At 39.6% G+C, this 16240-nt stretch overlaps 1 protein-coding gene across 4 annotated transcripts in view; it reads right to left on the reverse strand.

Moving 5' to 3' along the window:
* The window catches only part of UBE2D3 (ubiquitin conjugating enzyme E2 D3), a 57833-nt gene that overhangs the window by 31448 nt on the left and 10145 nt on the right, over positions 1-16240 (reverse strand). The window contains exons 1-2 of one of the 4 annotated variants that reach the window (XM_044682285.1): positions 15909-16161; positions 15045-15210 (exon numbers count right to left, since the gene is read on the reverse strand). In XM_044682285.1, the coding sequence (XP_044538220.1) occupies positions 15045-15068 (24 nt within the window). In that variant the 5' untranslated portion in view covers positions 15069-15210; positions 15909-16161. Of the gene's footprint in view, positions 1-15044; positions 15211-15850; positions 16162-16240 lie in introns of those variants that run through there. The other 3 variants (XM_044682286.1, XM_044682288.1, XM_044682287.1) reach the window with 3 other exon arrangements.

Here is a 16240-nt window from a genome sequence, read left to right on the forward strand (position 1 = left end):
TGAAACCTATTACCTGCCCCCTCCTTCCTTTCTTTACAAAAGCAGAAATCATACATGGTGCATGAAATGTCAGATTTTTTTTTGTATGTTGGGTTACAGGAATAGATTTAGTGGGAAATACAGATGATATAAAAACACGAAAAAATTAAATTTTTTAAAGAATTAATGTTTCATAAACCAATGTTCAGTCTTCATACCTAATTTTAGTATCTTTTGTAACAATTTTTTTTAAGTTCAGCAAAATTAAGATAACAAACCAAGTCTGACAATATATGGAATTAGCTGTAGATAGACTTCCACCTTTGCAAATGAGATAAAAAAAGTTTCTCCTCTCTTCTTTGAGGCCAAGCTTAAGCATTAATTGCAAAGCAATGAAGACTAGAGATTAATGTTAAAATAATAATCTACTACGTAAAGGAAAAATATGGACATTTCTCTAAGTTTCCATTAATAATAATGGCCCTACAGTAGAACCTTTGATCATATTTAAGAACAGGAGTAGAGAAAGAATAGTTCAGCTACTGAACTCACCACTCACTCATAGATTCAGTTCTCTACCCTCTTCCCACATTTAGAAAACATCCTGGACATATATTTAAACATGACCAGCAAAATGATTTATTTATATGTTTTTTAATAGAAGCTTTGTTTTTGCTTTTTCAATGGATGAGGGGAGGAAAGAGGTAAAAAAAAAATATCCATGAAAAAAGTGTAATTTTTTAAAAAAAGGATCCACAAGTATGCCACTTAGATCATTAAAAAAAATACAACTCATTGATGTAGAGAATTTAAAGTGAGAAACTTACTTCATCAATGCAAATAAACACCTCTGAAATGCATACTCTTGGCTGTCAATAGCATATAAGTATTAAATGATGCCTTTGCCTAGGACAATATAAACAAAGGGTTTATGAACCCAGCATGCTGGTCCCCAAATTTAAAATTAGTGTGGCACAAATCTCCATTTTTGATCTAAAAGACCCAACACTAAAAAGTTCCAAACAAAATTACCAAAAATAAAATATTTACCTGTGGCAAATAAGTCCTCACATTTCTGATATTACAAATGGAGTTTTCGTTTACCTTCCTTTTTATTAGCATTTTAATAGTGTTCCTTCCTATTTACCCAAATCAGCAATTTTTTTTTATCTCTGAATGACCCCAAAAAGATAATGATAAACCCATCTCACTTCTTATGCCTGTCAGTTATAACAGTAGGGAAAAAGCAATAAAGTCAAATGAAAAAGGTGGGGAGAAGGTAAAGAATGAGATTTATATTCATACTGTAAGTATGGCTATAAGTAAGGACCACAATTATAAATCAGAAGCAAATTATAAATTTAGGATAATTCTGAAGTATAAAACATCAGTGGAAAACTTGCTTCTTTTTTGTGTTAAGTATGAGTATCATGTAATGATAATTTTAATTTCTGTAAGTTGCTTAGTTTCTTTTCTGCTCTTTCCCCTTCATTCAGTGATATAAGTACATTAAAACAGCATTAGCAGGGTCCAAGAAGTGGCTGAGGCAAGGTAACTATGTATAAAATATGCTTGGGGGTGGGTGGTGGGCATGTGTCAAGCTACAAAATTATTTAAGGTTTCTCTGTTTAAAAAGGCAGGGGGGCAGGACAGTTAATATTAAAGTTCAGACATGAAGTGACTGATCTGAAGCAGACTTTAAGATAAATAACAAGAATGGTTTCTGAAGAATCCCAGTCAGGCAGCCACTAAGGGCATCTGGATAGCATTCCTTTGTCTAGTATCAGTATCTTAACTAACTTTTAAAAAGTAAACCAAGTTTACCCAGATGCACTATTTCTAAACTCTAGCCCATAACTCAGAAGGACTGATGTCACTCATGTGCACCTCATCAGCCAGTTAGCTTCCACAGTCAAAACTGCATCTCCAGCCTACTTGGCCTCCTTTCATATGGGGGGGGGGGGGGGGGGAGTATGGCAACATTTAGTCCATTACTTTAAATACTAGTTTCTGTGGACTCAAAATTCCAGTCTACCCTTTTTAACTGACCAAAGGAAACAGTTTTCACAAGACAGAAAAGAAAAGGTGCTAAGGACAAAAATGATTTTAAAAATACCAAACCAACCTAGGAGCTCCTAGTCAGTTGCTGGTTGAACTTTTGGAAAACCTCAGAGGACCCTTTGAAAGCTAAGACTTTAAAATGTTACAATTTTAAAACTTTCAATGACATATAGCAGAGATGGAGTGCCAGGCCCCACCCCTGCCCCACCCCCCAGATTGAGCATGGTGCCTGACCCTCCAGAGACTTCTTCCTCCACAGGGGCGAGACAAAGCGCTCCCATTGGGCTGCAGAGCAGAGGGCGGTGTGTGGCCCCAGCACTCTGCTCCCCTCAAACCTAGCTACTCTCACCACCACAATGGGAATCACCTTCATCAGACTCAACAGGTTGTTGTATGCACAGCCCCCCTTCACACAGGATGTGAGCACCCCACCCTCACCCCAGACAGAGGAGGAAGTGCTTCCATTGGCTGCTGGGCAGAGGAAGTGGGGAATGTCCTCAGAGACATGGAGAGGGGAAGGGGAACAGCTCCATCTCAGTCCCTCTGGTTTTCTACTAAGGAACTCTGCTGCAGGCATGCACTTTTGGCACTCGTGCCATAGGTTCATCATCACTGGCATGATAATGGTAAAAAATAATGATGGACTAGGCCAGCAATTTAATTGACAAAGAGAACCACCAGATAGGGAAACTTTATCAATTGATAATTTCTCTGTAAGAGATTGTCTTAAGAGAACTGATTTGAGCACTGAAGGGTTCTATGACTGCCACAGCTACATAACCAATAGAGGGAGGAGGCAGGACTTCAACTTCAGACCTCCTAGCTGTATGGAGGGGTTCAGCAAGCTCTCAGTACACAATGCCTCAAAACAAAAAAAGTATTTACCACTGACATGTAACAATAAAACCTAGGTACTATTGTGGGGGAAGGGGAGATGGATTAGTATAAGAATTAATTAGATATGATTTCCCTTCCCTCCAAGAGCTTACGAAATTTAACCTAGTACAAATAAAGGCCAAATTAAACAAACAGAATAGCTTCACACACAAGAGTACACTCAAATTATGACCATAGAGCATCCACATCTCACATTTTACAGACTAGGAAACTGAGGAATAGAAAAATAATCACTGTTTCCACTGAAGAAATACTTTTATAAAAGACTCAATTAAATCTCTGAAGAAAAGGGAAAGATAGTCTTTAATTTCAAGTGCTACAATTTAGTTCTGAAGTTTTACTAGTTTTCATTTTAAACTCCAGTATAAAGCATTGATATATCAGTATTTCAAAATACCAAGAGAGAGAAACTTGCTAAAGTTTTAGGCTTTATAATCATTTGGTCATTACACACTGATTAATCCAAAATTAGTAATGAATTTTTAAAACTAAGCAAACTTGAATTTGGACCTATGACCAAAGGGCTATTAAAAAATACAAACACTTACAGCCAGCAATGCCGTTACTAGGTTTGTATCCCAAAGAGATTAAAAAAAAAAAAAAAAAAAAAAAAAAAGGAAGGGGACCTATATGTACCAAAAATATTTGAAGAAGTTCTTTTTGTGGGGCTGGAAAATCGGAAAGTGGGGGGCTATGTCAATTGGGGAATGGCTGATTAAGTTATTATATACAGTTGTAATGGAATACTATTGTGCTGTAAGAAATGACAAGAATGAAAAGCTCAAAAAACCTGGAAAGACACAAAACAAAGCAGAGCGAAATAAGCAGAAGTAGGAGAACATTGTACAGTGACAGAAAATACCTTACAATTAACAGTTCTGCCCAGCAGTACAATCCCAAAGGACTCATGATAAAATGCCATCTACTTCCAGAGGGAAAAAACTGAACCTGAATACAGACCAAAGCAAATTTTTTTCACTTTCTTAACTTTTTTTCCTATGAGTTTCCTTCCATAAAAGGATTGACAGGGGAAAATGTTTTACGTGATCATCACATGTAAAATCTACGAGATTGCTTGCCATCCCAAGGGGCATAAGGATTTGTGGGGCAGGAATGAAGAAAATTCAAGACTCGATATTCTTTGAAAAATGCTGGAAACTTTTTACATGTAATTAGGGAAAAAAAATTTAATATAAAACAAAAAAGCAAGCTTGAAAACTTATCTTCAAGACTCACAAGAGTAGGAGCTCTGTTCCATATCACTAAGTGAATAAACAGAAACTTCCTGTTTGACTATAATTATAAGTGAGACACCTAAATAAGCATGCTCTTCTTTGTAATTAGATATGATAAATAAGGGAATTTATTAACAAAAAATAAATTTTCCCTTTAAAATCATCCGTGATAGCTATGTGGTCTCAGGTAATTGAGATTATTCACAAACCCCAAGTTTCTAGGAAACCTAGGAACAAACCAATTTAAGCTCTCATCCTTTGTGTTAAAAGGATTAAAAAACAAAACAAAACAAAAAAACACCAAATAGCCTCAGGAACCAGGAGTTGGGTCTGTCATATAGTAAAGAAGAAAAGTTTCCAGAACCACATGTCAACTCTGAAGGATTTTTAAAAGGTCCTGACCAAGCACTGTATATGTTGAGAAAGTTCAAGAGGAGAGTTATGAAAGTTCATGTACCCGTTGAAATTTAATTTAAAGAAAAGAAAAAAGGCTTAGCAATAAAGACTATTTGTTGATGAAAAGAGTAAGTGCTTCAATTTTAGGTAGAGGATCTGAGTTAGAAATTACAGATCTGTTATGTACTAGGATGGCAAGATGCTCACTTTTAAGTTTCCTTATCTGTAAGATGAAGAGGATAGATCAGAGATTCTTTTCTAGCTTTACATCCATATGAACCTATGATATGTTTAAATGAGAAACCATTAAGAAATTATTCCAAATAATTTTTAAGCTAAAAAAAAATCTATTCCTTTAATTATTGGGGGGGCGGGGGGGATGGAAAGTGACAGTTGGCATTAAAAACACAGGGATCAATTAAAACACTAAACACAATCAAAAGAAAATGTTTAAAAAAGGCTACTTAATCTTTGTTGTATCAATGAACCTTTTGGCAGTCTGGTGAAACCTTTGGACTCCTCAGTTTTTTTTAAGTGTAAAATAAAATAGTTACAAAAGAATTCAAATTATTTCGAAATAGTTATTAAAACATTAACCAAGTCCTTAGCCTCCAGGGTAAGAACTCCTGGTTTGAAAGATAGAAAGAGAAATCAGTAAGAAGTCATTGGATTTGGTCCAGGTAAAGTTAACATACAATTTTGGGATTAAAGAATAAATAAGTTAGAAAAAAATAAAACCAGAAGAAATTAAGATTCCATAGAGAAATTACAGAGCTAAGAGTTATACTACAATGAATGTGAGGAAATCTTAACCACAAGAACTTAACATGTTAAAGGATGGGCAAAGAGATCATTTAAGTAAAAGGTCAGTAATAAAATCCACCAATTATTAAATGTACATTCAACCTTAAAACTCACAAATATGGCATGATACTGTTTTTGTGATTAACAAAACTTTCCAAACTTGGAAAAGTCTAAAATTCTATCAATATAGTGAAAATGGATCAACTTAAAAGAAAAACGTTTATGTTCATTTTGCTCAACACAAAAGAATGGTGGAGTGGGAGTGTAACAAATACTTAATGGTAAGTTCATATTTGTACCATATTCTAAGTATGGCTAGGAAACACCTGCAAAACTATGTGTAACAATTCTTTATAATCTGTCATATTCATTATTTCAGTTAACTTTTTTTAGAAGGCACCCAAAAAAGTTAGTGTTTTTATTACAGTGAAATTAAGTATCAAATGTACTTTAAAAGGGGGAGGGGGAGTACACTCTCCTGAGTACAGATATTGTGATAAGCAAAAATCAAAAGCATGATTAATAAAAGTTCTTTGGTTTATAAAAAGCCTTTTTCTCTAAAAAGTACAATGCAGGAGAAACTATAAGCACCTGTTTTACAGATAAAGAAAATGAGGCTTAGAGAGGTATATAGTTGATGTCTGGTTATAAGGAATTTCCTCCCTATAGTACTGTCATATGAACTCAGAAATAAGGATGCAGTTATTTCACCTCTTTTTGTGTTTTCAATTTTGTTTAGAAATCTAAAAACAAAATTAGAGATATGCTTGCTAGAAAAGGCAACAGGGTACCCAGAACAGCTGCAATAACTAATCTTTGGCTGGAAGAGATGAAACACACTGTCTCTCCTCTCTGTAGAAATTAACTATAGGTGAATAATGTTGCATATGGTGTTAGAGACAGTTGTTTGGGTGGTAAGTTTCCTTATCTATTTTTCTTTGTTTTCAAGAGTGGGTATATAACAAGAAATGAATTACATATACTACCTATTCAACTGTAAAAAATAAAGTATTCCTTCAATGTTTTTAAAAGTATGGCTAACTATGGTACAGTAGAAAAAAACCACAACCCACTCAAATCTCAACTCTTCCACTTAATAACTTTATGACCTTGGACAAGTTACTTCATCTAATCCCTCCATTTCAATTAAAAGTGTAGATACTACACTTGCCCTAGTTTTCCTGGGTTATTAGGAGTAAAGTGCTTCGTAAACTATATAAAGCTATATAAATGCAATTATAACAGTAACTAGTAATGCCCACTGTTCTAGGAAAACAAAAATCTTATTCCATTATATAAAGTAATGCCAAAGAACTAATCTATGCAGTCAAAACTAAATAAGAATTAAATGGACTTTAAAATCTATTAATTTTTGCCAATAAAACTGTAAGACAGCACAGGATATAAAAGGTTGTCAGTCCTAAACTTAAATTTATAAAAATTGTTTTCTTATATTTCACATTCAACATTGTGCACATTTCCCACCAGTGAAATTTCAAATAAAATAAAATAAAATTTTAAGTGACCATAGTCAAATGAGAAATTATGGAGTAGGGCAGGGCTTATTCAGAGTGCAGAAGCCAAAAAAGATTGTTTAGGCATCTGATTATTTTCTTTTACACACACACACACACACACACACACACACACACACACACACACACACACACACACACACACACACACACACACACCCTTCATTTTACTCCTAAGAAAATCAAAGTATTAAGTAGGAAACAATTTATGACCTGTAAACAAACTGATAGCCAAGCTTAAACTCAAAAGCTTCTGCTTTGCGCAGCTAGGTAGCACAGTGAATAAAGCACCAGGCTTGGGGTTGGGAGGACCTGATTTGAAATCTGGCCTCAACACACTTGCTAGCTGTGTGACCCTGGGTCAGTCACTTACCCCCCAATTGCCTAAGCCTCTACTGCTCCTCTGTCTTAGAACCTGGTACTAACCAGATATAAGACAGAAGGTAAGGGTTTATTCACCCCCCCCCCAAAGCTTCGGCTTTACATTTCTATTCCAAGGAAACCACCCATCAAATTGTTTATTTAAATAAATGAAGCTTTTTAAAAAGAGCAGGACAAATTTTATTAAAAAGCAATTTAACAATAGGCAAAACATCAAAAGTTAATTTGGAAAAATAGAGGACAAGCAAATGGAGAAGATGGAAAAGTTGAATTTGCATTAAAGCATGATGAAAAAGGCAAATAAAAGTCCTGTATCAGAAAGAGGTTAAAGAGAGACTTGGTATGAAGAGATTATTCCCAAAACTCAAAGGAACACTTAAATAAAATCATTAGAGAATAAGCCAGATTGTAACAACTACTACATTTTAATACAATAGTAATTGGAAATCATAGATGAAAAAGCATATTAAAGCCTGTAACTCAAAAATTAAAATCAAAAACTTTTTTGAAGGAAAACATCAAATCCATTTGCCAATTAAGTGTTATTCTGTATCTATATAACCAATCTATCCATCATGTAAGGGTCTAGAGCAGGGATCGGCAATCTTTTTGGTCATGAGAGCCATAAACGCCACATTTTTAAAAATGTAATTTCATGAGAGCCATACAATGCTCACAGTGCGCTCCTGTAACAGCGCCTGAAAAAAAAAATTGACTTTATGGCTCCTGCAGAAAGAGCCAGATATGGCTGGAGAGCCATATGTTGCCGACCCTTGCTCTAGAGCTATTAGAAAGGGGTATGAAAAATAAGATGCTTGGTATACCTCTGAAACTTCAGTTGCTCTAAAATAGATTTCCTTTAGGATTGGCTTCAGGACTAGACCAAGGAACCCCTCTTCCCCCAAACTATTCCATTTTACAGATCCTCTTAATAAGTCATTTCCATCTTAAAGAAAACAAACTGAACAAGTAAATAACTTTGGCTCCTAATTGCCTACAAAATTACAGTAGGATGGTATTCAAAGCAGTCCTCACTTAAGAGATCCAAACAGGATTATTCAAATGAGGAACTACTTCCCCAAACACATTCCTCCCATAGCCTTCTTTAACATTCCAACTAAAATAACCCTTATCCTTTTCTTGGTAACTGGACATGTAATTCATCCCTTCAAAGCGGAATTTAAATACTATATTCCATTCATTAAATGAATTACCTGATTCTATCCTAGATGTAAACAATTTCTACCTCTTGAATCCTTGCTATCTCTTTACTTAATATCTTTCTTAGGAAATTATATTCTATTTTGCTTTGTAACACACTCAATAAACATTTATTAAATGCCTATTATGTTCTAGGCATTATGCCATGTACTAGGGACATGAAGAGACAACAGACAAGTAAACAAACATATACAAAGCAAACCACATCTAGAAAAAATAGGAAATATTTTAAAAGGAAAGCCCCAGAATTAAAAGGGATTAGGGGAAGGTAAGATTTTAATTGGCACCTGAAAAAAGCCAGAGATGGTCAGTAGTTGAGAGTCAGAAGCAGAGAATTCTAGGCATGGGGGACAAAGAACATCCAAGTTGAGATGAAGTGTCTTGTTTATGAACAGACAAGAGCCCAGTGTTACTGAATCTCACAGAGTACGTGTCAGAAAGCAACTGTAAGAATACTAGAAAGTAGCTAAGGAGCTAGGTTATGAAGGGCTTTGAATGCCAAATGGAGCATTTTGTTCCTGGAGTTGATAAGAAGCCACTGGAGTTTGCAGAATACAGGAGTGGCATGATCAAATCTGTTTTAGGAAAATAGGGATGATGAAAGTGGGGTAACTTGGGGGCAGCTTGGTGGCTCAGGGAATTGAGAGTTAAGCCTCCAAGAGCCAGGAGGTCCTAGGTTCAAATCTGGACTCCACACTTCCCAGCTGTGTAAGATCCTGGGCAAGTCACTTAACCCCTATTGCCACTCTTCTGGCTTGGCACCAATACATAGTATTGATTCTAAAATGGAAGGCTAGGGTTTTAATGGGGGGGAAAAAAGGTAACTTGAGGAAAGACAGCCCCCCCCCTTCAGAGAGGATCATGTGAGAAAGAGTTGCAAAGGTGAAATCAACAGGCCTTGGCAACAGCTTTTAATTTCTTAAAAATTAAAACATAAAAGCTTTTATTTAATGGGGGGAAAGGGGGCAGCCCAAATGATATGTACATGTATATGCCCCTACTAGATTTTAAATTATCTAAATGGCAGAGATTATTATCTTTGATATAACTCAATTCACTGTTTTGCATTTTTTAAGGATTAACTAAAAAATTCAAACCAATTAGGCTTTTCTTTATAAATACACTATATTAGTGTAAATGAGTTTTAGTTAAAGACATGACTGGTTACAGATCTTTTCCAGATATGGTAAAGCATACAGGTTGGAAAGCATCAATTTCTTTTTCTTTTAATGTTTTAAGAAAACTATGGTACAGGATAACAAACCCAAGGGAAAATGGTACCTTCCAGGGAAGAGGAACGGGAGAATCATAGGCTAGTTTGGCTTTAAGGTCACAGAGGCAATGAGGAGCAGAGCTCCAAATCATCAGGGGGCAGGGAAATAGCTCTGGAATTGGCCAGGCTGAGCAACCTGTTAGCTGTGAGATGACAAGTTGCTTCACCTCTTCATAAAATAAGGAATTGGACTCAATTCGCTAAGATCTCTTCCGGCAGTAAATTATGTGTGCTTCATAACTCTTAAGCCAGTACTCTTTTCATAAAGATACTGGAATGGCACTGATCTAAATCCAAAACTTTATCTTCAATTTCAACTAGGGCCAGCCTTGCTCACAGCTTTCAAACAAAGAGTACTCCCTCCCCCCAAACAAAAGTATTTCAGGTGGAAATCACAGACACACAAGGATATTTTTCGTGAAGGCACAGCTCAGGTATAGGATACAAACTTTAACAGCAGAGTTAAAGCTGTAATTGATACTCAACTATATCGACTAGTCTTAGAAAGCTAGTATTTAAAGTCAAGGGAATCACAAAAATAATTCTGTGCAACCTTCTCATTTAATAGCTATAGAAACTAGAGGGCCGGAAATCCAAGCTAATGAGATTCACTTAGCAAAATCCTTATAAAAAAAATAATTTCAAACTTAATATGTTCAAAATAGAAATGTTTAAAATTCAGCAAAATGTTTTCCTAATAATTAAAAAAACAAAACACCTGAGTTATTTCCCTCTCTTCAATGAAGCATTGTTAAAGGGAGGGAAGGGCAGAGATAGGAGTAGGGCCAGGTGAGTAAATTCCTTTGACCAAGGCATGTAGGCACTTTCTCCTAACTTATAAACTTTCTTTGTTTCCCAGAGCACTGAGAAGTTAAGTGACTTGCCAAGAATCACACAACCATTGGGTTAAGAGTGGGACTTGAAATAAATTCTTAGTCTGCTGGCTATAAATCATGCAATAGTTACCCCTAATAACTCAGACACAACGCTTTAAAGAGTTGGCCCATACAGTAGTGTTAGGTCAACTACAAGTACTGAATGCCTACTATGTGCTATGCCCTGGGAATTTTAAAAAAAAAGGGGGGGGGGGTGGAAGAGATCCCTGCTTTCACCAGAAGCTCAATCTAATGGGGGAACACATACAAAAATATTCACACAGGAACACAGGATATGGTATAGAAAGAATTGGGGGACAGGAGAAGACTCTAAAATTCAGAAAGTAGGATTTTGACCAAGGCTTGAAGGAAGCCAGGGAAGGCAAGAGAAAGCAATGAGATAAATCCCAGATATGGCAAACATCCAGTAGTACCTCAGAAAAGCAAAGAGGCCAGTCATTGGAGAATGGAAGAGAAGAGAGAAATAAAAATAGGGATAGACCATCCAGTCAAAAGTCAACAAGATCTGAGTTAAAAATCTAGCCTCCAACTTGCCTCAGTTTCTTTAACTGTAAAATAGGATTAATAACAGCACCTACCACCTAGGACTGTTGTGATGATCAAATGAGATAGCATCTGTAAAAAGTGCTTGGTACATATTACATACATAAAAGCTAAAAAATGTTTATTTTTCTCTCTCTCCCTTCTATTTGATCCTGGAGGTTAACAGAAAGCCATTAAAGTTTACAGAATGGGAGGTGGGGTTACATGGTCAGCTTTCTACTTTAGAAAAGACCAATTTGATGTGAAGGATGGAATGGAGTTAGTGGCCTGGAGCACTCTGAGGTTAAGTGATTTGACACAATTAAAGTGTTTGTTGGGAGACACTAGAACCCAGTGAGGCCCTTTCTCTTATTCATTATTAAACTAAACCATGCAATTAAAAATATCACAATGATCTGTATAAAAAACTAAGGCATATGAAAAATCTTGTTATTTACAGAAAACTAAATCTGGATAGTATAGCCAAGAAACAATGTCTGGAGGCAGCTAGGTAGCACAGTGGATAGTCAGGCCTTTGAATCAGGAGGACCTGGGTTCAAATCTAGATTCAGACACTTCCTAGCTGTGTGACTGAGCAAGTCACTTCTGATTGCCTAGCCCTTGCAGCTCTTCTGCCTTAGAACTGATATTAAGACAGAACGGTTAAAAAATTTTTAAAGGAAAAAAAAGGAAAGAACAAACAAAACAAAGCCTGGTACATAGCAGGTGATTAAAAAATGCTTTTTGTTTACTTTTTGTTTATTTTTTAAAACCCTTACCTTCTGTCTTAGAATGAATACTGCCTTTTGTTTCTAAGGTAGGAGAGCAGTAAGGGCTAGGGAATGGTAATTAAGTGACTTGTCCAGGGTTACACAGCTAGGAAGTGTCTGAGGCCAAATGAAAAACTACCAGGTTAAAACATGCTACATCACTGTGAAAGGTCCTAGATAAAAAGACCTCTATTTATTCTATGTCCCAATAATACAAATGACTATCCGTGTCGTCTTGGGGGAGTCACTTAATGTCCTCTCAGCTTCCATTTCCTGACCAGTAAAATGGCCACATAAGACTTTAAATATTCTTTAAGTTTGTTCCAGAGATTTATAGCAGAGACACAAGAGTTGGAAGGAACCTTAGTGTTCCCTTCATTTTACAGATAAGTCAATAGGCAGGCCCAGAGAAGTGAAGTTCCTTGTCTTTATAAGGCAGTAGAATAGGTGGCAAAGCCAGATGATGAAGCTTCTGACTCTAAACCAGGCCTCTTTTCCTCTACATAAGGCTTGACCTCCACAAAGCTATTATTGTGGAAATGCCTTAACCTCAGTTCTTTCATGAAGGAAAGTAAGCTCAAATTTCGTTAAATAAAAGTAGTTCAGAAATGTTAAAGATTTTAGAATTACCTTTGTTATAAGGCAAGTTTTACTGGGTGGAATTGGGGATTCCTTTATCTATCTAGATACACAATAAGGGTTTTTTTTTTTTGTAAAAAAAAAAAAAAAGATATACAATAAGGCTTTTTTATAAAAATGAAAGGCATCATTGGAAAAAAGAAATTAAGGAGGGGTAGAGAGTATTACATTAAAATGAAACAGGCTTTTTGAAAGGAAAATCAATATACTTGCATCATAGAAGTTTAGTGTCACCAGTAAAACATTTATAAAACTATACTTCAAAATATATTAAGAGCATTTTATCTAGAGCTAGAGAAGTGCTTACAACCTAGCTCTGCCACTTAGCACTTCTATCAATGGGGAAGTTCATTTCAGTGAGACCTTCCTTTAACTGTAAATGAAAAGATCAGACTAGATCAGTGGTGTCACTCAAATGGAAAGTTCCCCTCCGGCCACAAACTGACCTAAAAAACCACAAATCAACACTGTCTTCTATGTTGTATGGCATTTTTTATTTCTTTTGTTAAACATTCCCAATTACATTTCTATTTGGAGCAAAACTTGGCCAGAAGTTTTGAAAACTCTGGACTAAATAACCTCTAATGTTCCATCCAAATGTAAATTGGTGAATACTAGGTTCAACTAGAAGTGAACACAATGCTGCCAGAGAAAGCCTTAAGTTTATTTTTTTAAAGTGGTTAGTGAATATTCAGCAATTCTAAAACTAGTAAGAATGTATATTCTCTGTACCTCATTTGCAAAGGATAGCTATACTAAAACCAGTCTCTTACCCTAATTTTTAGCTTATGTTCCATTGGGCATAAGGATATATACACATATAAATAAAAACAAAATATAAAATAAATTCAAGGCATTTAGTAATAGGATCAGGGAAATCAAAAAAGCATTCAAATAGAAGGGTCTGTATGTGTATGTGGGGATGTTGAGCTGAACTGTGAAGCAATTCTCAACAACCTGAGACCTACCTGTTTGATGAAGGAATACAACTGCACTTTTAACTTTGAGGATATTTAGAACAGTAAATAGATAAGGAAGAATCATTTTAAGATTCATGGATTGTTAAGAGCCGAAGAAGCCAATTTGGAAATCATCTAGGTCAACCCCCTCTCATTTTACAAATGAGGAATTAGGGAAGTAATTTGCCTAAGCTCAGACAGCTAGTAAGCAGCATTGTCAAGACCCCCAAAGCAAAAATCAAGACTTTAGTGTAATGGGCAAGTATTCTCCTTGCACCAAGGGGGTGCAAACTTAATAATCCATAGCCCCTTCCAACCTTTTAATATTCTGGGGCTTGTCTAGCAAAGCAAATTACGTTAAAATACCGACCACACACTTTCGAAATACATTCTAATGATAAATCACTATAAGAGATAAAACTTAATTCAACTGCTTTAAAGTTTTTGGTTTCAATAGTTCCTCAAATAAAATTTCTTTTCGGTAATTATTAGATTAAAATCCCTCACTATACAGTTTCCCTTTCTAGTTTCTGGGAAGACTGAGTCCATGGCCAAACCTTCGATTTTCTTGCAATTTGTTGTAAATACCCCACCAGCCTGGATGGTGTTAAGAGCCAAACCCTGAATAATACGCGACTGAGGCACAAACTTAGAAAAATTCGATCAGTCATTTTCCTTAGCTCTATTAAATTTCTGAGTCTGTGCTTTAACCGGACAGCCCCCTCGGACCAAGGCCACATTAAACAAGCCATCGCATGCAGGCCTGTCACACTAGAGCCAAAGAGATAACAGAGAACCAGGCATAGCCGCCGCCATCTTAAAATGCGGGACCGAAGTTAGAGCAAGAAAAGGATCCTCCACCAACAGCGCCCCGGCTTCCTCCACCCCTTCCGCTTCGGAAAAACAGAGATTCTCGGCAACTTGGATCAGAATCCTTCCCGCATCAATTGGCAAAGCCACCAACTCACCCCTAAAAAATGCCGGTGGGGGCGCCAGGGCCTCCTCTCTCCGGCTCGACTTTGTGCCCAGTCTCCCGCTGCTCAGGCCTAGGGGCGCACTCGCGGCCACACGTCCCGGGGCCCCGGAAGAAGATCTCGGTGACTCACTCCACACCTCCCCCACAACTTTATACCCATTTTGCTGAGGGAGTCCCCCCCAATTACAGGGGCACAAACAGGGCACCAGGCGGCCCCCAAGGTCACACAGACGCATCTCTCCGCCTCCCCCCACCCTGGACCAGGGGCCCGGCTCCCATGCTACGACGCAACTTCATGTGGCGCTTCCAGGGCTGCTCAATCGGGAAAGGGGGAACCCCTGGAAAGGAAGCCACTCTGGCACCACTTCTGAGGAAAGACGACCCCCCCCCCAGGGCAGGGAAGGACGCCCAGCCCGGGGGGTTCTAGACGGCCCTGGAGAGCCCGGGTCCGGGCCCGCCACAAGCACGGCTCCCACCCTCCAGCAGCCGGTGTTATTTACCTTATTAATCCGTTTCAGCGCCATGGTGTGTGCTTCTTTCTGCCTGACTCCTCGCTCTCTCGATGGGCAGATGGGTCCGGCCAAAAACTCTGATTATCCCGGGCGGCGGGGAGGGGTTGGGGGAGGGGATCTCTCTTCTCACACCGGCTCCGCCCGACACAGGCGCCTTGTGCAAAAACGGAGCAGATCAGCACTCGCCCGGGCCCAGAAGCGCCCACCCCCAAAACCGTCGCGATCCGGGGTCCGGGCGTAAGCCGTGACGCCGCCCTCCAGCCCCGAGGGTAGCGTTAGCAGGGGAGGCCGCGAGTCCGACCTCCCAGGAGCCAAGAGGGGGCTGGGTGCGGTGTCGGGGTCGGGTCCGGGGAGGAGCCGGGGCCTAGGCCGCGCCGCGCCGGCGTCACCGGAGCCGAGGGGGGGAGGGGACGACCGGCCGGCCGCTGGGGGTCCGGACCCGCTCGTCTTCGCTCCCAGGAGAAGCGGCTGGGGAGGGCGAGAAGCCAGGGGGTTCGAGCGGGATCCGAAGGGGCTGGGGCCGTAGCTATCCGTGCCGCCCCGGACACCGCCGCACTCTCCGCCTTCCAGGCGCGTGCACGCGCGCTCCCGTCCCGCTGCTGCCGCCACCTCCACCACCATCACCATCACCACTACGCGCCCGCGCCGCCCCGGGCCCCGGCGCGCGCGCAGCACCCCCTCCCCCTACTCCCCCGACCTCCCGCGCGAGCGGGCCGGACTCCCCCGGCCTCCCCTCCCCTCCTCACCCCACCCAACTGGCTAGCCGCTCAAAGCCACCCGACCTCCCTGCTTACCCGGCCAGCCCTAGGCGGCCGGCCTCCCCTTCCCCTAGTCATCCACACCCACGCGTACAGAGGGGCCGGGGCCTCCCTCAAGCTGCGGCCTCGGCCTCCTCCCCGCGCGGCAGCTGGTGCCTCCCCGGCCCTACGGGGCTCACGCGCACGACACAGCCACAAGATGTCCGCTCTGACGGAACTACTGCCAGCTGCCACGCTCCGCCCCTCCCCCGCCAGGCCCCTTCACCGCCGCCGGTATCAGTCCGCCAACGCCGCTGTCGCGAGGACTGGACGAGGACGAGGAGAGCGGAGGGGAATGGTTAACTTCCTACTCCTCCTGAGCTGAGAACCGGGACTGGGGGTGCTCTCCCTTCTTCTACCCCAAAAGACGGAATTCTTACTAAACGG

The sequence above is a fragment of the Gracilinanus agilis genome, chromosome 6 (genome assembly GCF_016433145.1).
Source record: "Gracilinanus agilis isolate LMUSP501 chromosome 6, AgileGrace, whole genome shotgun sequence".
NCBI classification, from domain to species: Eukaryota; Metazoa; Chordata; class Mammalia; order Didelphimorphia; family Didelphidae; genus Gracilinanus; species Gracilinanus agilis.